The 25837-nt window shown below is 44.3% G+C and overlaps 1 protein-coding gene across 7 annotated transcripts in view; it reads right to left on the bottom strand.

Moving 5' to 3' along the window:
- Positions 1–3142: 3142 nt before the first annotated feature.
- Positions 3143–25837, bottom strand: part of RABGAP1 (RAB GTPase activating protein 1) — a 92779-nt gene continuing 70084 nt past the window's right edge. For 3 of the 7 annotated variants that reach the window (XM_006016900.3, XM_025194178.1, XM_025194162.1), the window contains 11 exons: positions 23297–23422; positions 22823–22966; positions 19412–19453; positions 18970–19098; positions 14029–14121; positions 13366–13476; positions 10467–10571; positions 9887–9970; positions 8851–8922; positions 7821–8018; positions 4040–5722 (listed from right to left, as the gene is read on the bottom strand). In XM_006016900.3, coding sequence (XP_006016962.1) covers positions 5600–5722; positions 7821–8018; positions 8851–8922; positions 9887–9970; positions 10467–10571; positions 13366–13476; positions 14029–14121; positions 18970–19098; positions 19412–19453; positions 22823–22966; positions 23297–23422 — 1227 coding nt within the window. In that variant the 3' untranslated portion in view covers positions 4040–5599. Of the gene's footprint in view, positions 3360–4039; positions 5723–7820; positions 8019–8850; positions 8923–9886; positions 9971–10466; positions 10572–13365; positions 13477–14028; positions 14122–18969; positions 19099–19411; positions 19454–22822; positions 22967–23296; positions 23423–25837 lie in introns of those variants that run through there. The other 4 variants (XR_003092178.1, XM_006016901.3, XM_025194170.1 and 1 more) reach the window with 4 other exon arrangements.

Here is a 25837-nt window from a genome sequence, read left to right as displayed (position 1 = left end):
GAGGAAGGTCGGTATCACTAACCCAGCTCGCACCCATCCAGCGGGCTCTGCGCAAATCACTCGACTGCCCAACGCGGGTGCTCAACCTCTGCCCCGGAGCCGTGGCATCCGACCCGCGGGGGCTCCCGCAGCTCAGGAAATTTGGCAGCGGGGAAGCAGTGGCAATAGCACCACCCTCCCCCACAGCCAAATATCCACGTGCCCATGGCTGAATCAGGGCTGGGCCATGCCCAAATCCTTGCGGGGCTGGGTTGGGGCCGGGCCAAGCCCTCTTCTGCCCCGCAGCAGGACGGGGACCCACCCGCTGTGCCTGCCCCGAGACTGCTGGCTCCATCCAGCCCGTGTAGGTTGAGCAGCACCGGCCTAACCCAGCGCCTCTCCTCAAGCACCAGCTTCGCTGCTCCGGACATCGCACGCAGATGCCCAGCTCTCGACTCTCAAAGCAAGGGCTCTGCTCCCAGCCTAGCAGCAGCCCGAGAGCTCGCGGCAGGCAGAGGCAATGCTCCACAGACACGCTAAGGCATCCGCCGAGGCCGACCCCAGGAGCTGGCTGCCCACCCGCTCCCCCGGCGCCGTCTCCACCTCATACAGTCACAGACCAGGAGGGCGGGAAGGGAGCTCAGGGCACATCCAGTCCCACCCCTGCTCCAAGCAGCACCAGCCCCAGCTACATCGTCCCAGCCAGGGCTTTGTCTGATTGCACCTTAAACACCTCCAAGGATGGAGACTGCGCAAACTCGCTGGGTCGCCCGTTCCGGTGCTTCACCACCCTCCTCCTGACAGAGTTTTCCCTGATATCCAACCTGAACCTCCCTTGCTGCAGCTGGAGCCTGTTGCTCCTTGCTGTGTCGCCTGGCCCCGCGGAGAACAGCCCAGCTCCATCCTCTCTGCACCCCCTGCAGGGAGCTGAAGGCTGCCACCAAGTCCCCCCTCAGTCTTCTCTTCTGCAGCTCCCTCAGCCCGACCCCGCTGGGGCAGAGCATCCTCAGCACCAGGGAGGGCAGTGGAGCCGGGTGGGCACTGAAGGGGCCGGGCCTGCCCTCGACACCCCCACAGCGGTGCTGGCTGCCCCCTTGGCCCCGCAGCGCCCCCCCCCCCCAAGAGTCGGGGGGGGGGGGCACACACTGCCCCCTGCAGGTACGGGGGCACCACTCAGCCTCCCACCGTGTCACCAGGTGCTGGGGGCCGAGGGCCAGGCGCTGCGGTGGCCCCGCTGCAGGGCACGTTCTTGCAGGGAGCAAGGATCCCCCCCCTCCGAGTCTGCGGCAGGCCCGTCCCCCTCCCTCCACGAGGCTGGAAGACCTTGGAGCCCGCTCAGATCTGCCTGGGCAGCCCAGCACCGAGGGCCAAGCACATATGGGCGATGCTCGAACCTTGGTGCCGGCCGCTAGCCCCGTCCGGCTCCGAGGCGTGAAACGTAGCCGCCTCCTGGCCAAGTCTGCTGGAAGGAGAGCAGCAGCCCAAAGGGAAGCATGGGGGGACCGTGGCACCTGCCCCACAGAAACCTGGGGACACCGTGTGCCTTGGGCTATTAATGATGGCCTAAAACCTGACACCCAAGTGGCCGAGTCCCTGCACAGTGCATCGTGGTTGTGGGAGGCAAGGGACTGCCTGCCTGCTCCTCAGGTGCGTACAAGCACGGGCAAGGCCTGAATCTACACCGTTTATAGGGCAGGTACTCGGGGATTAGCCAAAGATGCCTGTTGCCAGAGCTGCTCTGATTCGAACCTTTGAATAAACCCGACACAGGACAGATTCTTCAAACCACTTCAGTCAACACAGGTGTAGACATGCCCTTTCCGTAAGGCTGAATGACCGGACGTGCACAGTGACCAAAGCAAGTGGTGCTCCCCACTTTCCATGGCTTCAACTAGAGAAGTATAACCTGCTTTTAGAGAGGCATCCATGCAAGACAAGTCTCTGTTGCATAGTATTCAGGGAGCTAAAAATGGGAACAAGATTTGTCAGCAAGAACCATTTCCAGGGCCAGTTCAAGTTGTAGATCCCAGTGAATGGGTTTGGATAAACACAGTATTAAAGCAAGATGAAAAGTAGTGAGTTACTGGACTTCTGGAAGGACATCTCATCTATTACTCACCTCTCCTCCTTCCAGTTGCAGTAGCAGAGGAAAAACAGGCTGAAAAGGCACAGAGCCTGCAGTTGCTGGTTTAGTGTCTCTGTTCTCTTGGCAGCCAGTTGTCTGGATGAGCAATTGCCAAGAAAGATCTCAAGCTGCAAGTCAGGAGTTCAGCCCCATTCAAGCCTAGCTTTAGGCAAGAACACGTAGTGCATAAGGCCTCTCGACTCTCGGGGGCACAGCAGTGGTTCACATACGTTTGCTTTAGTACATGGAGCAGATGCAATCCTACACCAGCAGCACATGCTCTCTCACCAGGAACCTAGCCATACCACCCTACTCAAAAGTACCCTTATTTGCCCCTTGGCCTCTCATGGGCTGAATACAGGAAAATCTCTATGGTGAGCTTTGAATGCCAGCTCCATTTTGAGAGCTATATGCAGACGTCTGGCTTCTCAAGGCACTAGAGAAAGAAAATCTGACTATGAGGCAGGATACCATTTACAATAAAAAGCAAAGAGTGTTTGCATATGCATGTGTGCCATACTTTGTTCGGGTTGTTATACATTTTAGAGAAGTTAAGCTGCTGAACAGATGGAATAAAATCCTCCCCACAGTGAGAACTTTACATCAGCACCCCAGACAGCAAGGACAGCTGAAAAGGAAGTGGGGGGAAAAAAAATGATATAGGAAAATGTTGGCAGGTGGCTATTGAAAAAAGAACAGTGTGTCAGGAGGCCTGGAGGAGAAACCTGAAGACCTGTCAAACTGAAGTGCAAGTTCTGGAGGTTCACCACGCAAACCCTCAGTAGTTAGGTACCAAAAGTCTTGCCATAAAAATCATTCTGACTGCAAAACCAGTGATCTAGAGGTCCCACACTGCAAATGTAACTTAGGGACTCGTGTCTGGAGCACAAAAGGTTTCAGCAAGAGAACTGCAGTGATTCTGCGTTCAGTGCACAAGGGCAGCTGAGGTGGACAGTCTGGTGGGGGCGGGAGGGGGGCATGACTCCTACCTCAGCCCATAATTAGCCATTGCATTAGCACCATAAAAGGGACAGCGACCAGCAACTGCGCCCACTGCTTTTACCATGGCAGGTCAGTCAAGTCCTTTCTATTATAGTAGCTCTAACTAATACACACCAAATTGTTTCTTCTTCGGCTTGCTTGTTCACGCTGCCTTTCGTTTGTGTGTATCTAGTCTCCACATCTTAAAACGCCTGCCTCCTCCTCATATTTAGTATTTAATCTAGTCCAGCTGAGCTCATCCGGGGAGGCAACTCTGTGAAAGACAAAGCAAAAATACTATATAGGCAACCTTACGATGCTCTTGTCTTAAAGCACAGTGATGGTCACGGGAAGCAGCTATGTACTAATACCTTTCTGGAGCAGGTTTGCTTTCAGTTGCCCATACCCATTTCAATACATAATCTCCCTTATCCCTGCAACACACATAGGTAGGAAGCCCTGAACTGTTCCGAGACCTCATGCATGCAACCGGCCAGTTGTCCAGCTGGATTTTGTCCCGTTATGAATGGGCACCCCTAGTGAAGATTGTGCAAGTAGAATTTGGCATGTGGAAGTCGTGCTAACAGGTACAACTTAACCAACCCGAGAGAACCCCAGGCTGTTTCTCAGATGCAGGTGGAATAATGGCAGGCTGCAGAGAAAACGTTCTTACTTGTAAACTAACCATATCTGATGTGAAAAAACACTGAGCCACGAGCAAAGAGATCGAACAAGGCCATTCTTACAGAGTCACTTTGCAGAGTACAATCACATTTTGAGGCATGGAGGATTTTTGGCAACCCTAAGAACAGTCTCTCTTTTACAATCCCCCTTTACTTATGATTCTGGCCACAGGAGAGGTTTGCAGATGCTAAACCTTTTGTTTTAAAAACAGCTGTTTTTTTTTATTGCAAAATACTTAATTCACTGTTGAAATGAAATGAAACAACAGAATAGGAATACAATTTTACTAGTTTATATTTCAATTCATAAAGTATACACACTGCAACTATGCTACCACAATGTCCACGTGTCTAATATTGATGGAGTTACAGTTGTTGGGTTTTTTTGGTATTAAACAATAAAGATAATGTATGCAATTAAGGAAAAAAGCTTGGACATAGCATGTTATATCCTGTAGTCACAGAGTACATTAGCTAGCGTTAGTACAGTTAACAAGAAAAAGGTAGAAATACAAAATAAACCAAATATCTTTATATACAAACCAGTGCCTCTTATTGTTACCAGCTTATACTCACACTGCACACAAAATTTATCCACTGATGCAATAGATACTTCAGCATAACACAAACCATTATAAATTAAAAATATTACAAGGTGCAAAACTCCATTCTACAGCTTTCTGGTGAGAACTTCAGGACAATCCAAAAGATGAGAAATCCAAGTAAGTTTAGCACCGATTAGTGCAACTGCATTGAGCATGGAAAAAATGACCTACAGAACCTCTGTACATGTTACCAGAAAAGCCAGTTAGGACACACAGCTATGGATGTTTGCAGCTACACTCACGCAGTGATTTTTGCCTCTCAAATATACCTCAGTTTATTGTCTCTTTGTCCCATTCATACATATGTGCAAAACTAATTCTGGAAGCCCTTACAGAACTTCACAGAAGGCCTGCTACAGCCGGGTTAAAAACAAAAACGAAAAAAACAGACAAAAGTGAACAGAAGGACATAATTAAACATCAAAACATCCACATGATTAGCTCGTATTAGCAGTCCTGGTGCTGGGATTGAAACGCTGTTGATGAGCGCGGCTCAAACAATATGACACAGAAGTAAAACGGAATTTGTCAAGCATTCTGATTTTCTCGTCTAGCACTCTGACAAGTCTCCCAACCTCGGGCTTGAATCTGGTTGGCAGCCCAGGCTAAAAAAGCCCAGTTGCATAGAATTGAGTAGTAATTCAGAAAGAAATGGCAAGACACCACGAGATGGATGATGCGCGCATGTTAAACCAAAATGGGCTTGCTCCGACAGGAGCGCTGAGACCACCCCACTTCGTAAAGCATGTCACCTCCTGCTCTCCAAATCCTAGCTCTGGGGACTACTTTCTGGCACTGATATAGTTCTTGCTAAGAGTCATTATTTGCTTTGTTAGTGACACTTTTTCCTTTTAAATAAAATATTAAAAAAGGTTATAACTGTAAAAAAACCTATCGTATGTAAACTTAACAATTAGGGTTTGGTAAGTTCTCGTACCTAGTTTGTGAAAAGCCTCCAGCCAGACCGCAGAATGGAGTGTTTCTCTGAAGAGCTTCAATCTAGCTACATCACCTGTTAAATATCAGTAGTATGAAGATCCCGTGTCTAGCAATAAAGCCTTTGTGTTTCCATCCACTTTATCACTGACCTATTGAAATCCTGACATGCTGTGTTTCTATTTTATGTACATTCTGGTCCTCTCACATGTCACAGAATTAAACATCTGGCCAAGGAAGGCAACAAAAGGTGTTGTGTTAAGAAGATGTGTTTGACGGAGTTTTGCTTTTCAACAAGTCTCTTTTCCTTGGACTCCAGTCACTGTTTTTATAGAACTTAATGTTCGGTTGAACCAAGTCTTCTTTGCAGCCTGAACCTCATTCAGTGCCAGGCCCAAATGGTGCTCCAAATCCTGCAAAGGGAACAGTCAACAGAAAGCAGCTGTGACATACACATGTACAGCACAAAACTGTTTCAGTACGGCTCAGAGGACCCAAACAACACCCCTGTGACCTGCTGACAATTTTATAGCTGCTGAAGAGCCCTTCTAAGTCCAGCAAGCACATTTTCATTCTGTGTGCACAAAGCTTGCGTCATTACCACGCAGCTACCTCCATCCTGCAATTCCATACAGACTGAAGGTGAACAAGGGGTTTCGAGGAACTGGATTTTTCCCTGCTAACTTTTGGCCAAGAATATACTTTAATTAGTAGATGAAAAAGAAAAGCCTACATTCCCTGATCAGTGCGCCCAAACATAACACCCACCTCTTTCATTTTAATCAGTCCCACACGCACACTTAGCAAGCAAGAAATTAAGAACTCAGCATGTTATGCACTGGCCAAGCTGCAACTGGAGGGTGTGCAGAGATGACAAGTACTGGCAAAGTGTAAATGCAAGGAAGCAATTTGGGTTAGATGAGCAGAGGAAAATTTAGGCCCGATATCCAGAAGTCCCTCCTTGTTAAGCTAGAGACCACACTGCCCAGGGATGCAGCAAAAGCGTCCTTCCTCAGCACAAGAGAAACCTAACTGGACAGAGAACTGGAGAAGAGATTGAAGAAAACTATTACTGCCTTGGATGGGTGGGATGTGGCAGCTCTCCTATTTCCATCACAAACCCACAACAGGAGGATAAGAAGAGTACTCTCCAAACTTCAACCTTAGCCTTTAGCAATTTCCAATTAAAAACAGAAACAAGAAGTAACTCCCTCCTTCCCTACCCAACTGGGTGTATATTAATGGCCTGTTTTACTTCCTTCATCCTTTAAGGTTTAACTTGATCAGCTTCCTGTTGGGAGCTCCAGCACATGCTACAGTTTACATGGGGCAGCTGTACTGCTACTCCAGTCTGCGTGGAGGTAGTAAACCAGTGCAGAGTGGTCTGTTCAAGACACTGTATTGTTCTCATACCACAGCATTTGAGTGCCTTCCAGCCTTACATTAAAAAATGTGACTCGTTTCTGTCACGTGTTGTTTGTGTTCACAAAACTATTGTGAAAGAAAGGAAAATGTGATTTGCTGCTTTGCCAGGGCTAAAATAGAAAGCATGGGGTTTATTTTTTCCATGCAGGCACTCGAAGAAGATTAGCCAGTAAGTACTAAATTGGAGCTAGACAGAGGTCTGGATGCTGTGGAGGCCAGTACCAGGGCTTCACATGATTTTAATTATTCTATTCTGCAAATGCTATGTTTTCCAAACCAAATATTTGGTAAAATGCAGGAAATGGCAAATTCCTGTTCCAGCCAACATAGTCTGCTCTGATCTCTCTACTCAAAGCACTTTAAAAACAAAACAAAAAACAACCCAGGATATAAAACAGTCCCATTTCTGGGACTTCCGGCTAGGCTAGGCAACAGTTATGGTAAGGCTCCGAAAAGGAGCTTGGGAAAAGAAGGCCACGCTGACCGCTGAGTGACCTGATAAGAAAGGTAAAAAAATAAACACACATTAATGAGCAAAGCAGCTGACCCAAAGAAGGGAGTAGCAAAAACAGTGGCTGGATGATTTTAGAAATAAATGTAAAAAGTAAGAGCTAGTAAGGAGGCAGAAATAAAAAGAACTGAAGATGCAGATGTGCAAACTTGGCAAAAGAATCAAACAGAAATGGACATCTCGAGAGAGAGAGAGAAACACTGGTACGAAATGAGAGTCCTTCACGTATAAATACAGGGGCTGCAAGACTACTTTTTTGTACAGACCACCAGGAGAATAACTGATGTACTGCATTGCTACCTGTCATGGGCATGTTTCACTAAGCTGTGAGACTGTTAGACCGGCTGGTGCACTGTCCAAGTGACAACCAACCTCTCCAAGCTCTGGCCACCACACACGAACTGGAGATGTTCCTTCAGCATCGCACTCAAGCTCCAGGAGGCTGCTTGCAGGCAGCAGCCTCTTAGAGCACATGGACCCAAGCAATCAAGAGCAATGGCAAGCAAGAGGCTACCCCACCACTCTCGTGCCTCAAAACAACACTGTTGGGTCCATAATAAGCCTCCAGATGTTACCTGTATTTTACATTCTGCTTCTACCAGCTGCAGTTTGGTTTGGGCCAGCTCAAGCTCCATTTCCCTCAGCTGGTTTTTCAGTGTCTCCTTCTCCTCATCCGTGTCCTCATCGGAACCCTCCTTGGCAGAACTGGAGACCTTCACACGCCCTTCCTTATTGAAGAACTCTCGGCAGTGCTCGCAGTCATCCACTTTTTGCTAAAGCCGAAAACATCCAGCCATGAGCACTTCTATTGAGCAAAAGCATCAGAGCGATTTTATGCCTCTGCCCCCATGCAAGGAGACCAGGAGAGCCTCAGGGACCCAGTAAAAACTTAAGAGGCTCCTTCTGCTACTGCAGGCAAGTGGGGTCAAACAGCAGGCAAACAGCTTGTCACCCTCAGATCCCCATTTCCACCATGGCCTGGAGTCTATAGGCTGCCCTAGGCCATTCAGGGTAGAAGACCTGGCTCTAACTGCTTAGGGCTGTTGGGAGGAAGATTTGGGAACAAAAAGCACCTAAGTCAGGCATGGTACAAGCGAAGCTTATTAGCAAATTACTTAAAACAGATTTAAAAGATCAAAAATGCAGAGTTTTGCTGGGTGATGAGTCTTAAACAGTGAAAATTGGCTACGGGACCTGAACCTGTTCAGCCTCCACAAAAGAAAGTTTAGGGGATCTGGTGGCTGCCTATAAACTGGCCAAGGGGGACCAGCAGGCAATGGGAGAGTCCCTGTTCCCCCGAGCACTACCGGGAGTAACAAGGAATAACGGCCATAAATTGACTGAGAGTAGATTCAGACTAGACATCAGGAGGCGCTACTTCACAGTCAGGGCGGCTAGGAGCTGGAACCAACTTCCGAGAGAAGTGGTGCTGGCTCCTACCCTGGGGGTCTTAAAAAGGAAACTAGACAATCACCTAGCCGAGGTCATTTGACTACAGAATCCTTTCCTGCCCACGGCAGGGGGTTGGACTTGATGATCTGGTCAGGTCCCTTCTGACCCTACCAACTATGAAACTATGAACATTTTGGTAACCTGGTCTCTTACCCGGATTTTCTCAATTTCAACTTTATTTGCTGTTTGTTGCTTCTCCAGTCGCTCGCTCAGCTGGGAACAAATCTGACAAAGCAAAATTCTGTTACAAATCATTGATAAAAGCAAAAGCTTTTCTCTAAATAAAATATTAAAAGCAAAAACCAATGCCACAGCAACATTCAACTGGAAGTTTTAAGAGCTCTGGAAGTTGTGGAATTCAGACTTAAGGTTTCTGCAGCAGCTTGGGCTTTGAATTTAGATATTACGACTGGATCTTTGATGACTGAACTCCCCCCCCCACAATTTCTGTACATAGGTGCAGAAATCCATGAAGTTACATGCAAGTCTCTACAGCTGTAGCAAATGGCACAATTTAAACATAAAATGTTAACAGTTTAGCCTCACCAGAGGAATCAGGAAAGGGTTGTGGGGGGAGCAAAGCCCTTTTACTGCCTTGGGAATAAAGGAGATGACTGTGACCATGGGTGTGGTAGGCAATATGTATCCCTGAGACTTGCTGGTGCAGCCCTAAAATGTCTTGAGGCCACATTCCCACTATACAGAGCAACATACTTGCTCTCCTGACAGCTTACAACTCAGGAGGGTGAATTAAAGCAAAATAATTTCAAAAAGAACATTAGGAGACTGCAGCAAGGGAATAACCTTCTTTTATCATCACCAAGTCCTGGCATGTTTTGGAGGGAAGAGGGAAGATGGGAAGAAAAAAAACACCTGTGGAGCCAAGTGAGCAGCTAGACTCGAAGATGGAAGGAGCACAGTCCAATAAAAAAAAAAAATACTTTTTGCAATAGAGCCAATACCACCTGTAAAGTCAGAGCTGAACAGAACAGGCCAAACCTGTCAAGCATCTCCAAAAAGAAAGTACAAAACCAGCTACAGCTTTCCTGACTTAACATAACTCCTAAGTCCCAGCAGATGCATGGCAGAGATCACACTTTATGTGCAGATTTCTGGGAAATAAATCCTAAAAGCCAGAGAATCCCCTGCTATTTGAAAGCAACTGGCACCCTCATTGAGCTGAGCTTACCTGCTTGTAGTCGCCAATAATAGAGCTGTTCTTCTTAATCTCTGACTCTGCCTTGTCTAGTTCCCTACGACACATCTCCTTCAGCTGCGGTACAAAAGAGGAAACATCTCTATAGTTATACTATCTCAGCAATAATCAATCAGGGGGCACTTGCAGGAAGCTAATCATGCCCATTCCTCCTTCTCTCTCACTTAACATTAAACATGGCCTGCCTTTCTGTAAGGAGCAAAGGTCTCATCCAGCCTAAGTGGTGGTGGCGAAGGATCTGTGATACTGGTTTGAGACTGGTAACACCAGCAATCAGGAACACATGGTGGGTTGGAGGGAAGATTTAACTGGGGTTGAAGGTGACAGTTTGTCCATGGTGCATCTCTCTGCTCCTAACACACACACTGCATCCAGGCTCTCATTTAACCTGCGACTAACTGCTGCTTTCTGTAGTTCACAAAGAAACAGCAAGCTCTGCTGTGCTGGAAGCAGCCAAAGCCTGACTTGGATCAACAAGCCCTTCCCACAAACATTGTATTTTCTGAATTTCTACACTCAGCAAAACATGAAAAGTGTCAGAAATGGCTGTAACCTGAGCAGACTCATCCTCTAGTCGCCGTTTCTCTTCTTCTGCATCGATTAACTTCTGTTTGGTCATAAGCAATTCCTTATTCAATGCATCTGCCTTCTCTTCCGCCTGCAATACACAAGTGAAGCAATGCATCAAGAAAGGCTGTCCCCACTACTAAAGAATAGTAAGTGCCTTTGTGTCTCTCCTGTTTGACATGCAAAGGTGCAGACTCCAGTGGAAGCCTGCCCAGCCCCTGGCCTTATTTCACACTCTTCTATCTCATTACCTTTCCCAGTGGCAGGAGTTTCCATGCAAGGCATCACAAGAACAAATTTGCTGTTGTTTTTGGTACTCCGAACAGCTTTGGGAAAAGCAGTTCACCTGGAAACTCTGTGCTTGCTGCACAACCTTCCCATTAACCTGAAGATTGTCACAAGAGTGCCCACTCTTCTCTTCTCAACTATCCACTGTTAAGCTTTAGAAACATCAGAAACAGCAAAACTTTATTTCTCTGAAGACTTTGTTACTGTTTCAAAATGTATGAAGACCAATCCACATATACTGATGAAGGAGCAAATTAAAATGAAAACACCTTCACAAAAATACAGGAACAATAAGCATGAGGATGAATGTATGGAGTATGCACGCACAGTTATCAATACAAAGTTGAGTTTCTGGAGAGGGGCAAAGGAAGCTAAGGGGTCTCTCTCAATCCCTTGGGCTTCACGGCTGGGAAGGTAGCAGGGCACAGCAAGTTGTATGATATTCTTTAGCTCTCTTCATCCAGGATAGCTTGCCAGTTTGAAATGGAGGGTGATCTTAGGGCCCAGTTTTAAGGATATAAACACAGTTTCTTAGAGTCTAAGGGTCAAACCACATATGCCCACTGAAGGAAAATCTCATCAATTTAATTACACCATCTTTGGAGATGACAGGCTGTTTCAAAGGTTGGATCCAATTCAATTTCATACCCAGCCTTTTGAAGCTCAAACTCACATGAGAGTTATAAACAGCTACCAATGGATATAAAATGCAACAGGAGGGATTCCTTCAGTGCAGTTCAGTCCAGGGTCCACCCTTTGAGCAGAACTACTGGGTGTCCTCACATCCCTCTAGGATGTCTCTTTAATGAAATGAAAGGAGGAGGGGTAGTAGGAAGTGAACCTATGGCTGCTTTGTGAAGTCCTTCAATGGAACAGCGTGGTAATAGAACATACTCTCCTTATTAATTCATAGGAGATTTTAATACTAACAAGCTGTGGATAGCATAAATCCCGGAAACCACAGGGTGAACCTCAAAGGCAGCAAAGGTTCCTCCATTAGCATAAAAAAACCCCTACGAACTTTCAGTATTTTTCCTGCAGAAAGTTTGCAGAAGGCAGTGGGAATGCCTTTTCTCTTATGCAGGTGGACTGGAATATTTTAAAGCCTGTCAAATTCTTGTTTCTACGGTTCCCCAGAGCCAGCTTCCTCTGAGATTTCAGAAGTGCGTGCATGCTGGTTTAGAATGAGAAGAGCCTGACACCCAGCACTTGAGCTCTTTCCCATGCACCCCCAAGTGGGTTGGGTAAGCTCACTTTGTCCTTTCACGTGTACTGCCAAAGCCAATCTTTCAACCCCTTGTGTATCCTGCACAAAAGCACTCCCTACTAAGACTCCCCAGATGTGCGTCTCCAAAGCTAGGCAAGAGACAGCAAGGAAAGACTTGTGCAATACAAACAGAACTAATGCACCTGCTGTAAAGTCTTATAAAACTGTTGCTCCATAGTAAATCTTTGAAGACATAAAAACTTTTGCTTCAGGGATATTCTTTCATCTTAACATGCATGTAAATACTTGATCAGTACAAGAACGTACCCTCCAGTGCATTTCCCTTTAGAAAGCATTTGATATAGGAAATGACCTACGCGACTGCCAAAAAAAGCAGAGGGCGGGTGCAGGAAGGGGCTGAGACAAGAAATTCAGTCCACATGGATAACTAGAGTGAGCGGAAAATAACACAAGTGGACATTGTCAAGAGTACCCAAGTCCTCTGAGAAGTCAAAGGGATGCAGGCTCTCAAGTCATTTGGACGCTTCAAAAAAATCTGCCCGCATACACAAATTAAATAGCTACAGGAAAAATCACAGGATCCACATTATCACTACACGAGTCAGGAAGTGGGTGCTCTACGTTCCAGCTACACTTTCTGTTTCGAACTGCTAGGGCAACAGCTCTAAAGAAGTACCTGCATCCTGCACGAGGCATGCGAGCTTTGCAAGTCAATAAACATAGGGACCCTTCTACAGGTTGCTGGTGTGGCCCAAGCAGGAGCCAACCTGCTGCAGCAACTGTCCACCCAGTATCTAAAGCAGGAAACAAGACTGCCGCTCGCAAGTGTCAGGACAATTTCAGAAGTTAGAATGCAAGTACCCACGCAGGATGGAGAGGCCAAGACTGATTTTCTTCCTCAGATTATTGTGGTCTCTTTTGGAGATCCGTGTTTCGTTTTAAGGGACCATTGTGAGCACAGCACTGCCTGGTATCATAGCTGATATGGAAGTGACACAGAGGAAAGATTCCCCCAACTCAGTCCACAGAACCACCTTCTGCAGCAGGATGAATACCCCGTAAAGAAACCTAATCCGGCTGATGCCTAAGCCTGCTCCCGCCTGACTTGGGGCACCTGACAGGATCACAGGCCCAGGTAGGACAGGTTCAGATATGAACACACAGGCAGAGGGTTGGAGGCAAAAGATAAATGGGAAAATACCTCACGGTACAGTAAGAATGTAAGGCTTATCAATCCTGTTAATGGAAAAGGCAAGACATGATCTATCTACAGACCCCTTCAGTGAAAAGTTAAAGGATTTAAACAAGATGAATAGGTTGAAATTAAGTCTGAGTATTATTTCTACCCCAGTGCACAGAAATGTCTTACATTATCCAAGTCCTTTCGAAGTGCGATCTTGCTGGTGACCAGTTCATGTGCAAGATCATCATTTTCTTGCTCAAGCCTCATGTTTGCTTCTTGCAGACGCCGGTTCTCTCGCTGTGGGAAACAAAAAGCCAGAGTTCACAAAAAAAATTATCTTAACAGGTTTAGAGGAGAGTGAACACCACTCCTCGTGTTCCTCCCTGCTCAAACACCTACCCTTACAGTTCTCTGTGAGTGCACAATTGTGGCAACAAACAGTTAACCATATTGTAAATATAAAATAAAGTAGTAAAAAAATTAACCCTGGGACAGTGGTACAAGGAAGCTCACTGAGTCACAAAGCTTTTGAAGAGCAGGGGCGTGGGGTACATCATGTGCTTACCAAATGCTTCCCTCCTTGGTTTGTAATGAAATCTGCATGCAGTTTAATAAGCAGTGTATAGTGAAATGAGGGGTGTACAGAGACGAAGGAACTGGGGACTTCATGAAACTGCATTTCCTTAAACAAAACCACTCTGTCATAACCAGAAGTGAGAAGCTGGAGCAAAGCTGGAGCTCCCAGGAAACAGACAGATAATAAGTTAAATCAAAATATTTTCAGGGCATGAAAGAGCAGGTCAAAGCAGAAACCATGCATGACACCAAGAGTGACCAGATGGGCATTACCTCAAACCTCTCTATAGGATCTTCCTGTTGTGCTTGTTGCTCCCTCATGGTATGATATTCTTTTTCATATTTCTTCAGCTTCTTCTGGCTGATCTGAATTAGAAGCAGCACATTAGTTCATGACAACAGTTCCTTTCAAGGAAAAGAATACACTTTTCACATACAAGACACAGGTACCTACAACTTCTGCAAAGCTCACGAGGTGTTTCCCATCTACTCTGAGAATCAAAGCACTAGACCTGGCCAAAGAACTTACCCTATTTATATAATCAATTATCCACTTCAACTCTCTCTTCCTTGAGGCAGAGATGCTTATTTGATGAGATTAATGTCTTAAAGCCTGCCTCTACAGCTTCTTTTTTTTTGTGTCAGATGCGCTTTCATAAAGCTGCTAATGCAGGAACAGGCTTGTACAAGTTTGGCCACCTAGCTCTGCTAGCACAGTTCAAACCTGACATATAAGACCTCCAAGTCCCAAAGCTACCTGTGCATCTCAGTCAAATTTCTACACCCTGGAAGGACCAAGGAAAATACATGACCCAGTAGCCTGTAGTTAATGTCTTGCAATTAGGAAATTATAGACCCTGGGCAAATCCATCTATTGGCGCCCCAGTTATCCAATGTGTAAACAGGGCCAAGAGTCACCCTTGCTTCCCAGAAGCACTGATGAGTTCAAATGGATGTGGGTGTTTAGGTGCCACAGTGAAAGGATACACAGAAAAGCTTTTAAAGAGAATCCATCAGCTGTCTCACTTGGATCTCTCCTTGTGCTGAGGTTGCTAAATACTGTAATGGCTTACCAGTACAGACTACGCCAAGACCAGACTTGACCTCCTGCTGATTTAAATTGGGTTTCCAAGGGCTAGAAGTTGCTGAGAGTGTTACTATGGCTTTAACAAGCCAAAGAAATGAGAAACAGAAATGGCTAATAAAAAAAGAGACATTTCTTGCCCAACAATATTAATGGTTAACAGACGAATGTTATTTTGCAAACGAGCAAGACGGACATAGGAAATCCGTTTTGGTTCTAATGTCTCCTCTATCATTAACAATCTTGCCTGAAATGGAAGAACTACGGAAAAGTAGGATCTAGGCTCCCCCTAGCGAGATTCATACAGAAATGTTTTAACCAGATTTCAATTGAAATTTTTCCCTAGTCTCTGCGTTCCCTGCAGATGAAATTACAGGAGTTAAACCAGGAAAAAAAAATCTGGGTAAACAATCTTACTAAACAACTGAAGGTGATCTGTAGCATAACAAGCCTCTGTTCAGAATGGGGCTAAACTCTTCTTAAGCGGTTTGCTTCTCTGCCCTGGAACATGGGTGACTTTCACATCTGAAAAATCTCAGCCTATTGAGAATGCTCACCACCGAGCGGTGAAATATCCAGCAGCCTAAAGAGAAGGGAAGCCAGTGCACATCGACACATTTCCATTCACGAGCCTTCTGCATGCATCAGAACCACTCTTGCCACTATACATAACTAGCTGGCAGGTCAAGGGAAGACTTTGCTAAACTCGCCACTAAAAATTCACGCAAGCCCCAGAAGGATGGATGTACAGGAATGGCAGCTAGAGCCTTAGGGTTTGGCTTCATGAGACCAGGAGGAGGCAGAGCTCCGAGTCCCAGTTCAGTTGTTCCAGGGACACAGGGGTAGCGGTGGCTCTTTTACATGCGACTGCAATGACGACCTAAAGAACACATCACTTCCGTACCCATCACTTGCTGACCTCCTTTTCAGCAGAAGGCTGCTGTAATCACAATGCCTCAGCCAGTCTACTTTTCCCTTCCTATAAATGATTCAGTTGGACATCCAGCCCTTCTCTGTACAAAAATGTTTCCAAGTAAAAAGCCCAAGATTGTCTTGACAGCAAACGGCTTCATACTAGAGGTCACGCCAATTATGTGCCACATTCCTATTCAAGGAACCAGGCTGGAGGGAGAGCCGCAAGGGCTCGGCACTGGTGCCGAGTTCAGTGGCGGTGGCACAGCTTGCATTCTCCCTGCAGCTTTCCATTTAACCCTTCCGACACAAACACTGGGAAAATGGTGCGCAACCCTCCAGAGAGCGTTTTTCTGGGCCACGAGACTTCACGCGGCACTGGACATGCTCAGGGAACCTTGGCAGGAGCAGGCAGGGAAACTGAACACGGTGCTAACTCTGACGAGCTCAGGGAAGACATGGGCAAACGCTGCTGGCAGTGCAAGGGTTACGCATTTGTCTTAGCCCCATGCATATTTAATGCAGATACTGTACTGAATGTTTAATGACTGGACGAGCCAAGGCAGGCTCGCTGGCATCCTGCTCATTGCCCCGTCTCCCCAGACACAGGTCTCAGGACAGAACAGAGCATAAACCAGCCAACTGCCATTTTGAGGTCTGTGCAGTGGGTGGATTTGGAGCAAACAAGGTGCCAGTTAATGCCTGTGCGCTCACGACATGGCATGTGCAGCCATCAATGCACACAGAGCTCCTTTAGCTAGGCTACAAGTACCAGAAAACTGCATCTCAACACAAAGGGATTGGATTCGCGAAAGAACTTCAAACTCCTGAAACTGCCAAGTCGGTTTCCTTCTAAAATAAAATACAGCTCCAGGTGTGGACAAACAGTTCAAAGTGCAGTTACTGACGGTCCCAGAGGATCTACTGCAACCACCACCTCTGTCTGCTTTATCCCACTCCAAGAGGAAGCTAAGCTGCAGGATTTTAAATCTGTTTAATTCAGGTTTCAAGTTTCAGCGGTTTAGCCCCATTACACCTGTAGACTGACAGACAAAATAATTACATCGACTCAACTGGTACAAGTTCCTGAGTGGTAAAAGTCCCCAGTACCCTTCCCCCAAATCCCTTTTAAAATAGTTTGAAGTTATATCTGACCATAGCGTCCATTTCAGAACTAATGGATCACATCTATACAGGGGAAATTATAGAAGAGAATTAGTCTGCAATTCTAGTTTAGGGGTCCCTTCTAACATGTCAATTTAAAGTTGGATTTGATTAGAGAAGCTTCTAACTTCCAGCTTCAAATTAATACAAATCTTCAGCATCACTAACTGCCAGGAATATCTTCAATGTCAAAGGCTAAATCTACTTTATGTAGAGGATATTTAAGTCATGGGACCTGGTGGACAATGCTTCCCTGAAACGATTGTGTACCTCACACAGTTGAAATGAGTAATGGATCTCAGAAGCATTACATCATGTAGATATGAAATAGGAAATATTAAATCAAGAGGTTCAATACGTAAAAGAAAGGCACCATATTTATGGGCATGTCCATCAACAAAGAGGAGGGGACACAATATCATTTGCAGTGGAGGATATGTATATTATTGCCAAAAAAGTTCAAGCAAGCACCTATGTTTAAGTGTTAATTAAAACGGGCATCTCAGGTTTGTTCCATGGCATTGACCAGTTTTAAGTGATGGTTTTGCCTTTGGTATGTTTAATCAGACTTGCTTAGGCCAGAAGGGCCTTCTAACAGGTCATCAAGCCCCATCCTCACGGACTGCAGCAGAGGGATTTTGTGCTCCATCCTCATCCCTCCTTTTGATGCCGACATGGTCCTTCATGGCCGCAAGGATGAAAGTAATCAGTTTTAAAAAGCTGCACAGTGTCTATATGAATTCTCTTGGCTCTTAACATCCACAAAACCTTTTACACAGACCAACCAGGTGCTGTATTACCTTCCTGCAGGGAGCTTAAAAATACGTGGCTTGTATGTACTTCTCAAACTTCAGGACTTAGGATCCACATGCAAATGAACTAATGGTGCCACACAGAGCCTCTTCCATGGTGTTATGGTGCATCCTGCTAATTGACAATGTAATCTGAGCTCCATCTCAATATTATTCTACATCCCACGACTGCCACAACTCAGATGAGCCTGCTTTTGTGCATCATCCTGTACATACTCAAGAATTTCCCATCTGTGCTTTCTCTGGTGACCACAAGTGCAAGTCTAACCACCCTCAGTGTTTCCCAAACTTTTGGCAATGCTGGTGGTCAGACGAACGCAGTGTTATTAGGGTAAGCCATAACCATGGGCAGAAATCCAACCCCAGTTCCTAGTCATGCCAAAAGTAACCTCAGATTGCATTCTTAATCTAAGACACCACCACAGGAAAAAGCAAGTACTTACGAAAGATTTCCACTCAGAAGCCTCTGCAGCCGAAACACCGTACAGTACATGGCAGCGCACTGGTTGTTGCCAGCATCTCTCATGCATGCACTTAGCAGACCCAAATGAAAAGCCAAGAAGGAAAAAGGATATCTGAACCTCCCCCCTCGGGCTGCTCATGGAAAAACAAAGCCTTCTGCATTATTAAAGAGCTCCAACTACCTGCAATGCAAGTATGGTGGCTCCAGCTGACAGCTCCATGCATAGGCCTGCTATTCCTTTTTTAATTACGCTATTGAGGAGACCTTCTTTAGAGCAGAAGTGAAGAGCATACTTGGCCTGCTTACAGTGTAAAACCACCTTCACATTAATGTGGTTTTCCTGAGTGCCACCATCTTGGGGATAAACTGTACAGCTGAGAAGGAATTCACACAAGCTAGTTTATAGCTTTGTGAACATACCTGCCTCAGGATCACTTCCTCATCTTGGTTCATTTGGGATTTTTGCAAGTGATTAGTGATTTTGAGGTGCCTCAGTTTTTGGCTGTTCAACTTTAAATACCTTAAAGAGGCCTGGTTTTCAGCCTGTGCTGGGCACACATCATCTGAAAATCCAGGCCCCTTCAGATTTCTCAAAAGTCAATTAAAAAAAAAAAAAAGATATCCACATTGAGTCACCTTTAAAACCACTGGCTTTTTGTTCTACTTGTTTCACTGCAAAGCATCACTTCTGTGCACAGATAGATAAACGGTGATGTTCTAGGTGTGCCTCCCACAAAGACATTTCCACGAAGAATTCCTTGCTATCTTCATACAGTTACCTTCATATTGCATGCCAACTCCATCAGCTTTTTTGCATTTTCCTCTGAGCGGTACCTCTTGGGCAGCTGTACACGGAAGAACTTTAAAGCTCCTTCGAAGTCAGTCAGTAAAAGATCATCCTTGGTAGTCTAAAAACATACAGACAAAAAATATTTGCAAAGCAGATTCTGTGAAACCACTCCAGAGACAGATCAAACAACAGCTATTCTGCCAAGCTCCCAGGAAAGTCTCTCATAACTTTTTGCAAACAATTTTTTATTTTCACTTGCACACTACAACATCTTTTCCACGGGTGACCCAGCCCGGCAGCAAATCACACCAGTCAGCAATGAGCGAGACACAGGAAGGGTTATTTAGAACATTTTTGTAACAGGCAGTCTAATTGTCAAGGCAGCACATAATGATATATGAAATGAAAAAAACATTCAAGTGGATACTCACTTTTAATAATCCCAGTGCAACATTAAAAATAACACTTATACCCTGAAGAGACAGAATAAGAAAAAAAAAGCAAATCAATATTTACAAGCTTAAGTTTCTTCCCACACCGTATCAATTTTGTTTTTTTATTTGTTCCAGCATAAAAGTGGATCCAGAGACCCAAAGAATAAGCCTACCCACAAGAAGACACGACTCCTTGGTGCTTAGCACTATGCAGAGAGCAGCAGGAGGTGCATCAAGAGAGCCTCCAACCACTTGTGGTCTGCTGGAGAGACGAGTTGCTCCAAACTTCCATTTTATTTATTTTCAGTGTAATACTAAATAAAGATTATTTTCTGAAAACTAGCTACCTGGACTGGGGGAGCTCAGAGTAGGACCCATGCATTTAACAACACAAAACAGTAGTTACCAGCAACATAGCCACAGGACCCTCCAAACGCTGCTGTAATGTATTAGCTGGCAGGTAGCTGGCTTACTATCCTAAGCAAATGCGGTGCTACGTCACACGCTATATTCTGTGCTGCTGCAGGAGAGTCCCTGGCTAAAGGGGACACATGAGCGGTGCAGTGTCTTTCACTTGCCTAAAATACACCCAGAAAAATAGGCTAAAAGGAGAAGAGAAGACAGCTTTCTGCTGCCAACTCACGAAAGGCACAACCTCAGGACAAAACCCTGTAAGCCCCCCTGGGGAGTGAATGTGTGAAGATAATATATTAAATTCAGTGAGAAATTTCTTTTTTTAATTTAGGTGAAGTTGCCGATGCGTTTTAGGCCTGTTGTGCCAGGGTGTGCAAGAAACCAGACCTCATTTCACAGACTAGGTCCAACTTGACATGGTGCCTGGAAAAACCACATGGCACTCCCCTTCCCTTTTATGTTTTCTGAAGAATGGATTTGGCTACCTGTCAGGAATTGTGTTCTTCCATCACTACACAACTCAGTAGCAAAACAGCACTGCTACCATCCTAGCATCCAATGATAAAGATGAAAAAAAGTGCTCAGGGCCAACCAACAGCTCCTCTTATCCACTATCAGTATCAAACCAGCTGGCTGATAAGATACAAAAAGGGAAGATTTCCAATCTCTAATGGAAATCTATCATCACTATCTGCAGTCTACACAGCAAGGCACTCGAGTTCTTTTCCGCCCACAGAGGGAAGGCTGCTTAACATTTCAATATACCGACTTCCTGAAGAGGCTGGATTCAAAATGCAGATACTAATGATTGCTTTGGTTTATTTAAATAGATACTTGTTTTCTGCCTGACCTTGAATTACTCACTCCACTGATAACCTGCATATAAAACATTTCATGTTTGTAGAAAAGAAGAGACAACATCAACATCGGCTGCCCTTTTTCCTACTACAACAAATAAACTTTTGAAGTCAAACACCAGAGATGAAAAGGCAACTGCTAAATCCTCCCCAGGTGTTAGGATCTGCTCTGACAAAACAAATAGCTTAGGACCTATAAGCAAATCAAAATGAATCAAAAAGGAAAGCCCTTCCTCTGCCATTAAAGCTGCTCATTGAGATATTTAATCCCAAGGGACACAGAAGTTTTTCAGATACCAGCTTATGAAAAAAATACTATAAATTTTTCCAGGAGGCTGGAAAGAAAGTCAGACAAGGGCAAAAGCATTAAAGATCAGAAAGATTCCCCACCCTGAAACCTGCTAAATGCCTGCAGCCTCCTCAAGGGACTTCACATAGTAACAGTTGAAATTTTCATTTTCTAAATTATGCACAATGAAAAATTCTGGCCAATGATTTAAACGCACACACAAATTTCAAGTTGTCCTCCCTACTTCAGTGCTTAATACTAGATCATTTACAGATTCTCTTTTATTCACCAAGATTATGTAAAATGGACTCACAGATCAATGCAAGAGGATCTGGCAGCTACATGTCCCTTCTGCATCCATATCTTTCAGAGCTCCACTGATACTACTGGGTAGGGCTTGAATTTTTCCTCCATCCTTGATCCCTTTGGATTTTGTTTTTAACAGCAACAAATTAAGACCAGATCTGCTGCTATGGCTTCTAAGAGCAACTACATGAATAAATGCTGCAACAGTGAGATTCTGAAATTGGTATTAAATTAATTCTGAGTAAAATTTAGGAAGCACCCGGTATGGAGAAAGGGTGACTGACTTGGGAATCGCACGCTAACTTCCCTGTTGCACTTCATTTCTGAGAGTGAAGGTTTTCTTAAAAAATGCTTGATTATGATAGCCCCCTCTTCTCAACACTGGAACACACCTTCCAAACACGGCATCATTACAAATGCAACCAGGACACAAGGGAACGCTCAGAATGCGAATGCTGCATTTTCCTGTTTTGGCTGTACTACTGTCACCTGTTTTACTCCTTTAAAACTACAATAAAACCCTTTTATATGACTTGTTTAATAATTTTGGGGCATGTGTGTGTGTTTCTAAACAAACGGCGCTGATTTGGCAGATGCCATCTGTTGCTTTTTATTACACTGGTGTGTAAGCAAAGCAAGCAGCAGGTTCCTGAGCAATGCCACTACGTGGAGAGCAACACAATGACCAGAAGATTTACAAGTGCCACAACCTTTAGATGACATGACTGCTGCAGCACCTTGCTACTTCATGCAAATATCTGGGAGATGCACCAAAAAAAAAAATCCAAATCAATGCTTTCTGGCAATCAGAAAGCAAGCAAAAAAAAAAATGAATATCCCCAGGCACATTGCTCTGCAAAACGTATGCCATTCACTTATGTTGACATACATAGTTTAGACTCAGTTTATATTATTTGCCAGAACACTGCTCAGTACAATGCTATATAAAAAAAGACTAAGGACTAATACATTATCTCAGTATAAAATAATTTTGCCTCAAAATACACACTAAGCAGCAGAATGAAACAGTTCAGCTTTTGAGGGGGCAGAGTTATCAGGGCTGTCAAGATACCCACATGAGAATTAGGAAGAACTAAAAGCAGCAGTCGTCAGTGCTCTAGGACATTTAAACTGTATGTTGTATATAGGTATGACAACTTTTTTGTTGTTGTTAAATGCTAGATCTAAAAATCTAGGAACACAATCACATGATTCATGGTAACAAGAGTCCTTTATGTAAGATATCACAAGATCAACCCTCTGTGCCCTGTAACTAATGCATGGAATTATAGAGATCACACAGTACTCTAAGAATAAGTAGTAATAATCTAAAAAAAGAAACCCATAATCCAATGATGTAACATCTTAAAAATGCTGAAAAACACTTACAAGGCAGAGATGCCTTTTATGTCATTGCTTACATTTTTGTATTGGAAGTTATATCTGAAGCGTCAGTTGTCCAGCTTTCACAGATCAAATACAGACTGTAGTTACACTTGGTACAGAGAGTGTGTAAAAGCTGTACAGTTGTACGTGACGTACCTCACATAACAGCAAGTCGATAATATGGAAGACCATGTACAGAGGGAATTTTGCAGTGAAAAGGGTAAGAAACCACTGGGAAGCATACATGTGGGCTTCAAGACTGATGTCCAGAAAGTGGTTGTAGAGGTCAGGAATATACTCCTAAAAAACAGCACATGTGTTAAGTTTGGCTTAAAAGCAGAGTTGAACAGCATGCTTACAGTTCTCAGAGCTATGAGAGCCTGGCACAATACAAGATGTAAGTTTGGCCTACTATATCCTAGTAGGAGCAAGTGAAATAATTATGCTAAAAGAAGTTTCTTCTCTGAAACCATATTGATGCCTGGTTGCCCTCTACCTCAACAACAGGTGTAATACTAGTGTTTGAAAACTGTTCACCTGCATGAGCAAAATCTGGCTCCCAAGCCATTAAAGGCATCTCCAGTTTGGCAAACCTTGACCCATTTCCCCAGAGGTCACCAGGGTGCTTACCTGCATGAGGCGCTCCAGCTGGTAAAATTTGCAGTGCAAGTCTTCAAAGTTTTGTTTGAAAAGTTCCCTGAGTCCATAGTCAAACATGATTTTGACCAGAACACTAAAAGCCTGTTCTTCAGGCATCTGTCGGATAGGACAAAAACGTGTCAACATGTTAAAACAAGTATTATTCTATTTCCTTCCTTTGGGTTGCTGTTACTCCCACAACACCAAGTCAGATCTGCGCAAGGATCTAGTCACCTAACTCCCTTTAAAATGCATGGGGTCAGATTTTTAATAGTAGATAAAAATATGAGCAAGTGCCATCACAACTGAAATGAGACAGTATTTCATGCCTAAGAAGTCAGACAAATCCTCCATAATTCTGCAAAATTGACATTTCCAACTAGAAACACACTTTTCAACCATTGAGTTGTACAGTATTTCTGTATCCTGCTGCTGTTATCCCTAATTAGGCCAACAGTTTCAAAACCAAACCCAAATTCTATCATTTCTCAATATACTTCAGTCACTTCCCAAGCATAATCAGCTACCACAGGTAAGATGCAAATATTTTTGCAGAATTACTGCAAAATGATGAACAATAACTTTTTTTTTTTAAGTTTGCTTTTTAAATACCATTATTAAATGTTAATTTGCTCAGACCGTTGCAAAGACAGGTCAGTTATTACTACCCAGAGTTGAGCTTTGTCAGGTCTCTGCATCGGTTTGGGACAGACACTTTCCTCTCCCTCTCCTGTCAGCAGCTGAAGACAAACATCATGGCTTGTCAATACACGCACATCTTTCCTTGGTGCCACAGATCAGTTCTGATCTCTCCACAGCAGCAGAGACAGATGCCTCAGGTCAATCACTGCTTCATGTAAAGGCCAGAACATCTAACATGTGCTCTATTATCCACAGGTGAAGCCTGTAAACTAAAAAAATTCCAAAAACGCTCCAGTACTGGTAGCGAGGGACTTGCAGAAACTAGATTTCCTCTGCTGTAACATTACCTCTTATTACACAGGGACTGCGCACCAGTATTTCATCCAAGAAAACACAGCCTAGAAGTCTTATCACAGCCCCTCGGAGTCACACTCCAAAGACTGACTCTGAAGAGGGCCAAAATGAAAAAACAAGCAGCAAACACTGGAATACAATTTGCATCCTTGGTTCTCAAAAGCAACAATTATCAGTAAAGAATAAGTGCTACAGAAATGACGAATCGTTTGTTCTTGGGTCTGTGAGGCTCTACTCAAATGGGAGCCTAAAGAATGGACAGCTGGCAATTAGCACCAGAAAGAGAAAGAGAGAGACACACACACATCTATTAGTAAGAAAAAGTTTGGTTCAACTACTGGTGAAAAAAGGAAAGGGAAATATATATATATATATATATATATATATATATATATAAACCATCTATTCCTGGTTTGGTTTAGAAGATAGTTGCAGAATTATTCTCCCCATCAGTTACATGGTTCTGTTGACAGATTACACAGAACCAAAAGTACTGGTTAGATATTTTCAGCCCATTAGACTTTTATTTAGAGAGAGTAGTTTTAAATATCTTTCTATAATTGCCATAGATTCACAACACATTAGGAAAACAATTCTCTGAAACCCAGTTTGACAGATGCACAGATGTCTTTAAATTTAGTTCTGCAAGGCAGCAGCACTTGCTCGCAGCTGCCGGGGGGGGGAATCACAAAATCCTACTGGTCTTCAAAACTCTGCTCAGTTTCTGCTAGCAGTGTACCAAAAAAAAAGCCCGAAAACCAAAAACCAACCAACCAAACTCCTGATGAAGAAGCAGGAGGCCTAAGAGACTGGATAAAAATAACCGGGTGCTGCCAAAATGTGTAATTTTCACAGGTGTTTTCCAGCCAGAAGTAAACTTCTAAACTTTCTACCTAAATTCACAGTAAGCATGAAGCAGAGAGCACCTTCCATAGGTTCCAAGGTGTTTAGTAGGAAGTTACTACGCTGAGCACAAATGTAACTAGCAACTAAAACATGCATTTAATATCTTCTAAGATCCAAATCTATTTCCACCTTTGATTATTCTCTAACATCTAAAACCATAAAACACAAAGCATCTAAAGGAGGACACTGCAATATTCAAGCCACTAAGATGTAATGAGCTCACATTCTACCAACATGCTGCAAAAGCATCCTCTGTTGAATCTAAGAGCTCTAGCAAAATCTGTGTGTACTTTCAGTCAACAAATAAAAAACTGTTCTAAAAAGCTTAACATTTAGTCTGAGATGCCCAACAGGAGCCTTTGCAGGGAGTTCCTGTATACGGCCTCCCTCAAATTCCAGTGTCACTTGTACCTAGGTAAACTTAAGTAAGCTGCTTTTGGTTAACTCATTTAAATTAAACTAAGACTAGAAATAGACATTGCTCAATGAAGCTGATCAGCTGTGCCACGATATGTCCTGGCACAGATGATCCACTTTGAAATGCACATTGCCTGTTGTCCTGCCCACTGAACTTGTGGGGACAACAGGAGACGTGTTTCCTTTGCAGAGATCGCCTCTGGCAATCTCCAA

The sequence above is a fragment of the Alligator sinensis genome, unplaced genomic scaffold (assembly GCF_000455745.1).
Source record: "Alligator sinensis unplaced genomic scaffold, ASM45574v1 scaffold611_2, whole genome shotgun sequence".
NCBI lineage: Eukaryota > Metazoa > Chordata > Crocodylia > Alligatoridae > Alligator > Alligator sinensis.
Note: the sequence above shows the minus strand (reverse complement) of the source record. Positions and strands in the feature narration are given on the sequence as shown.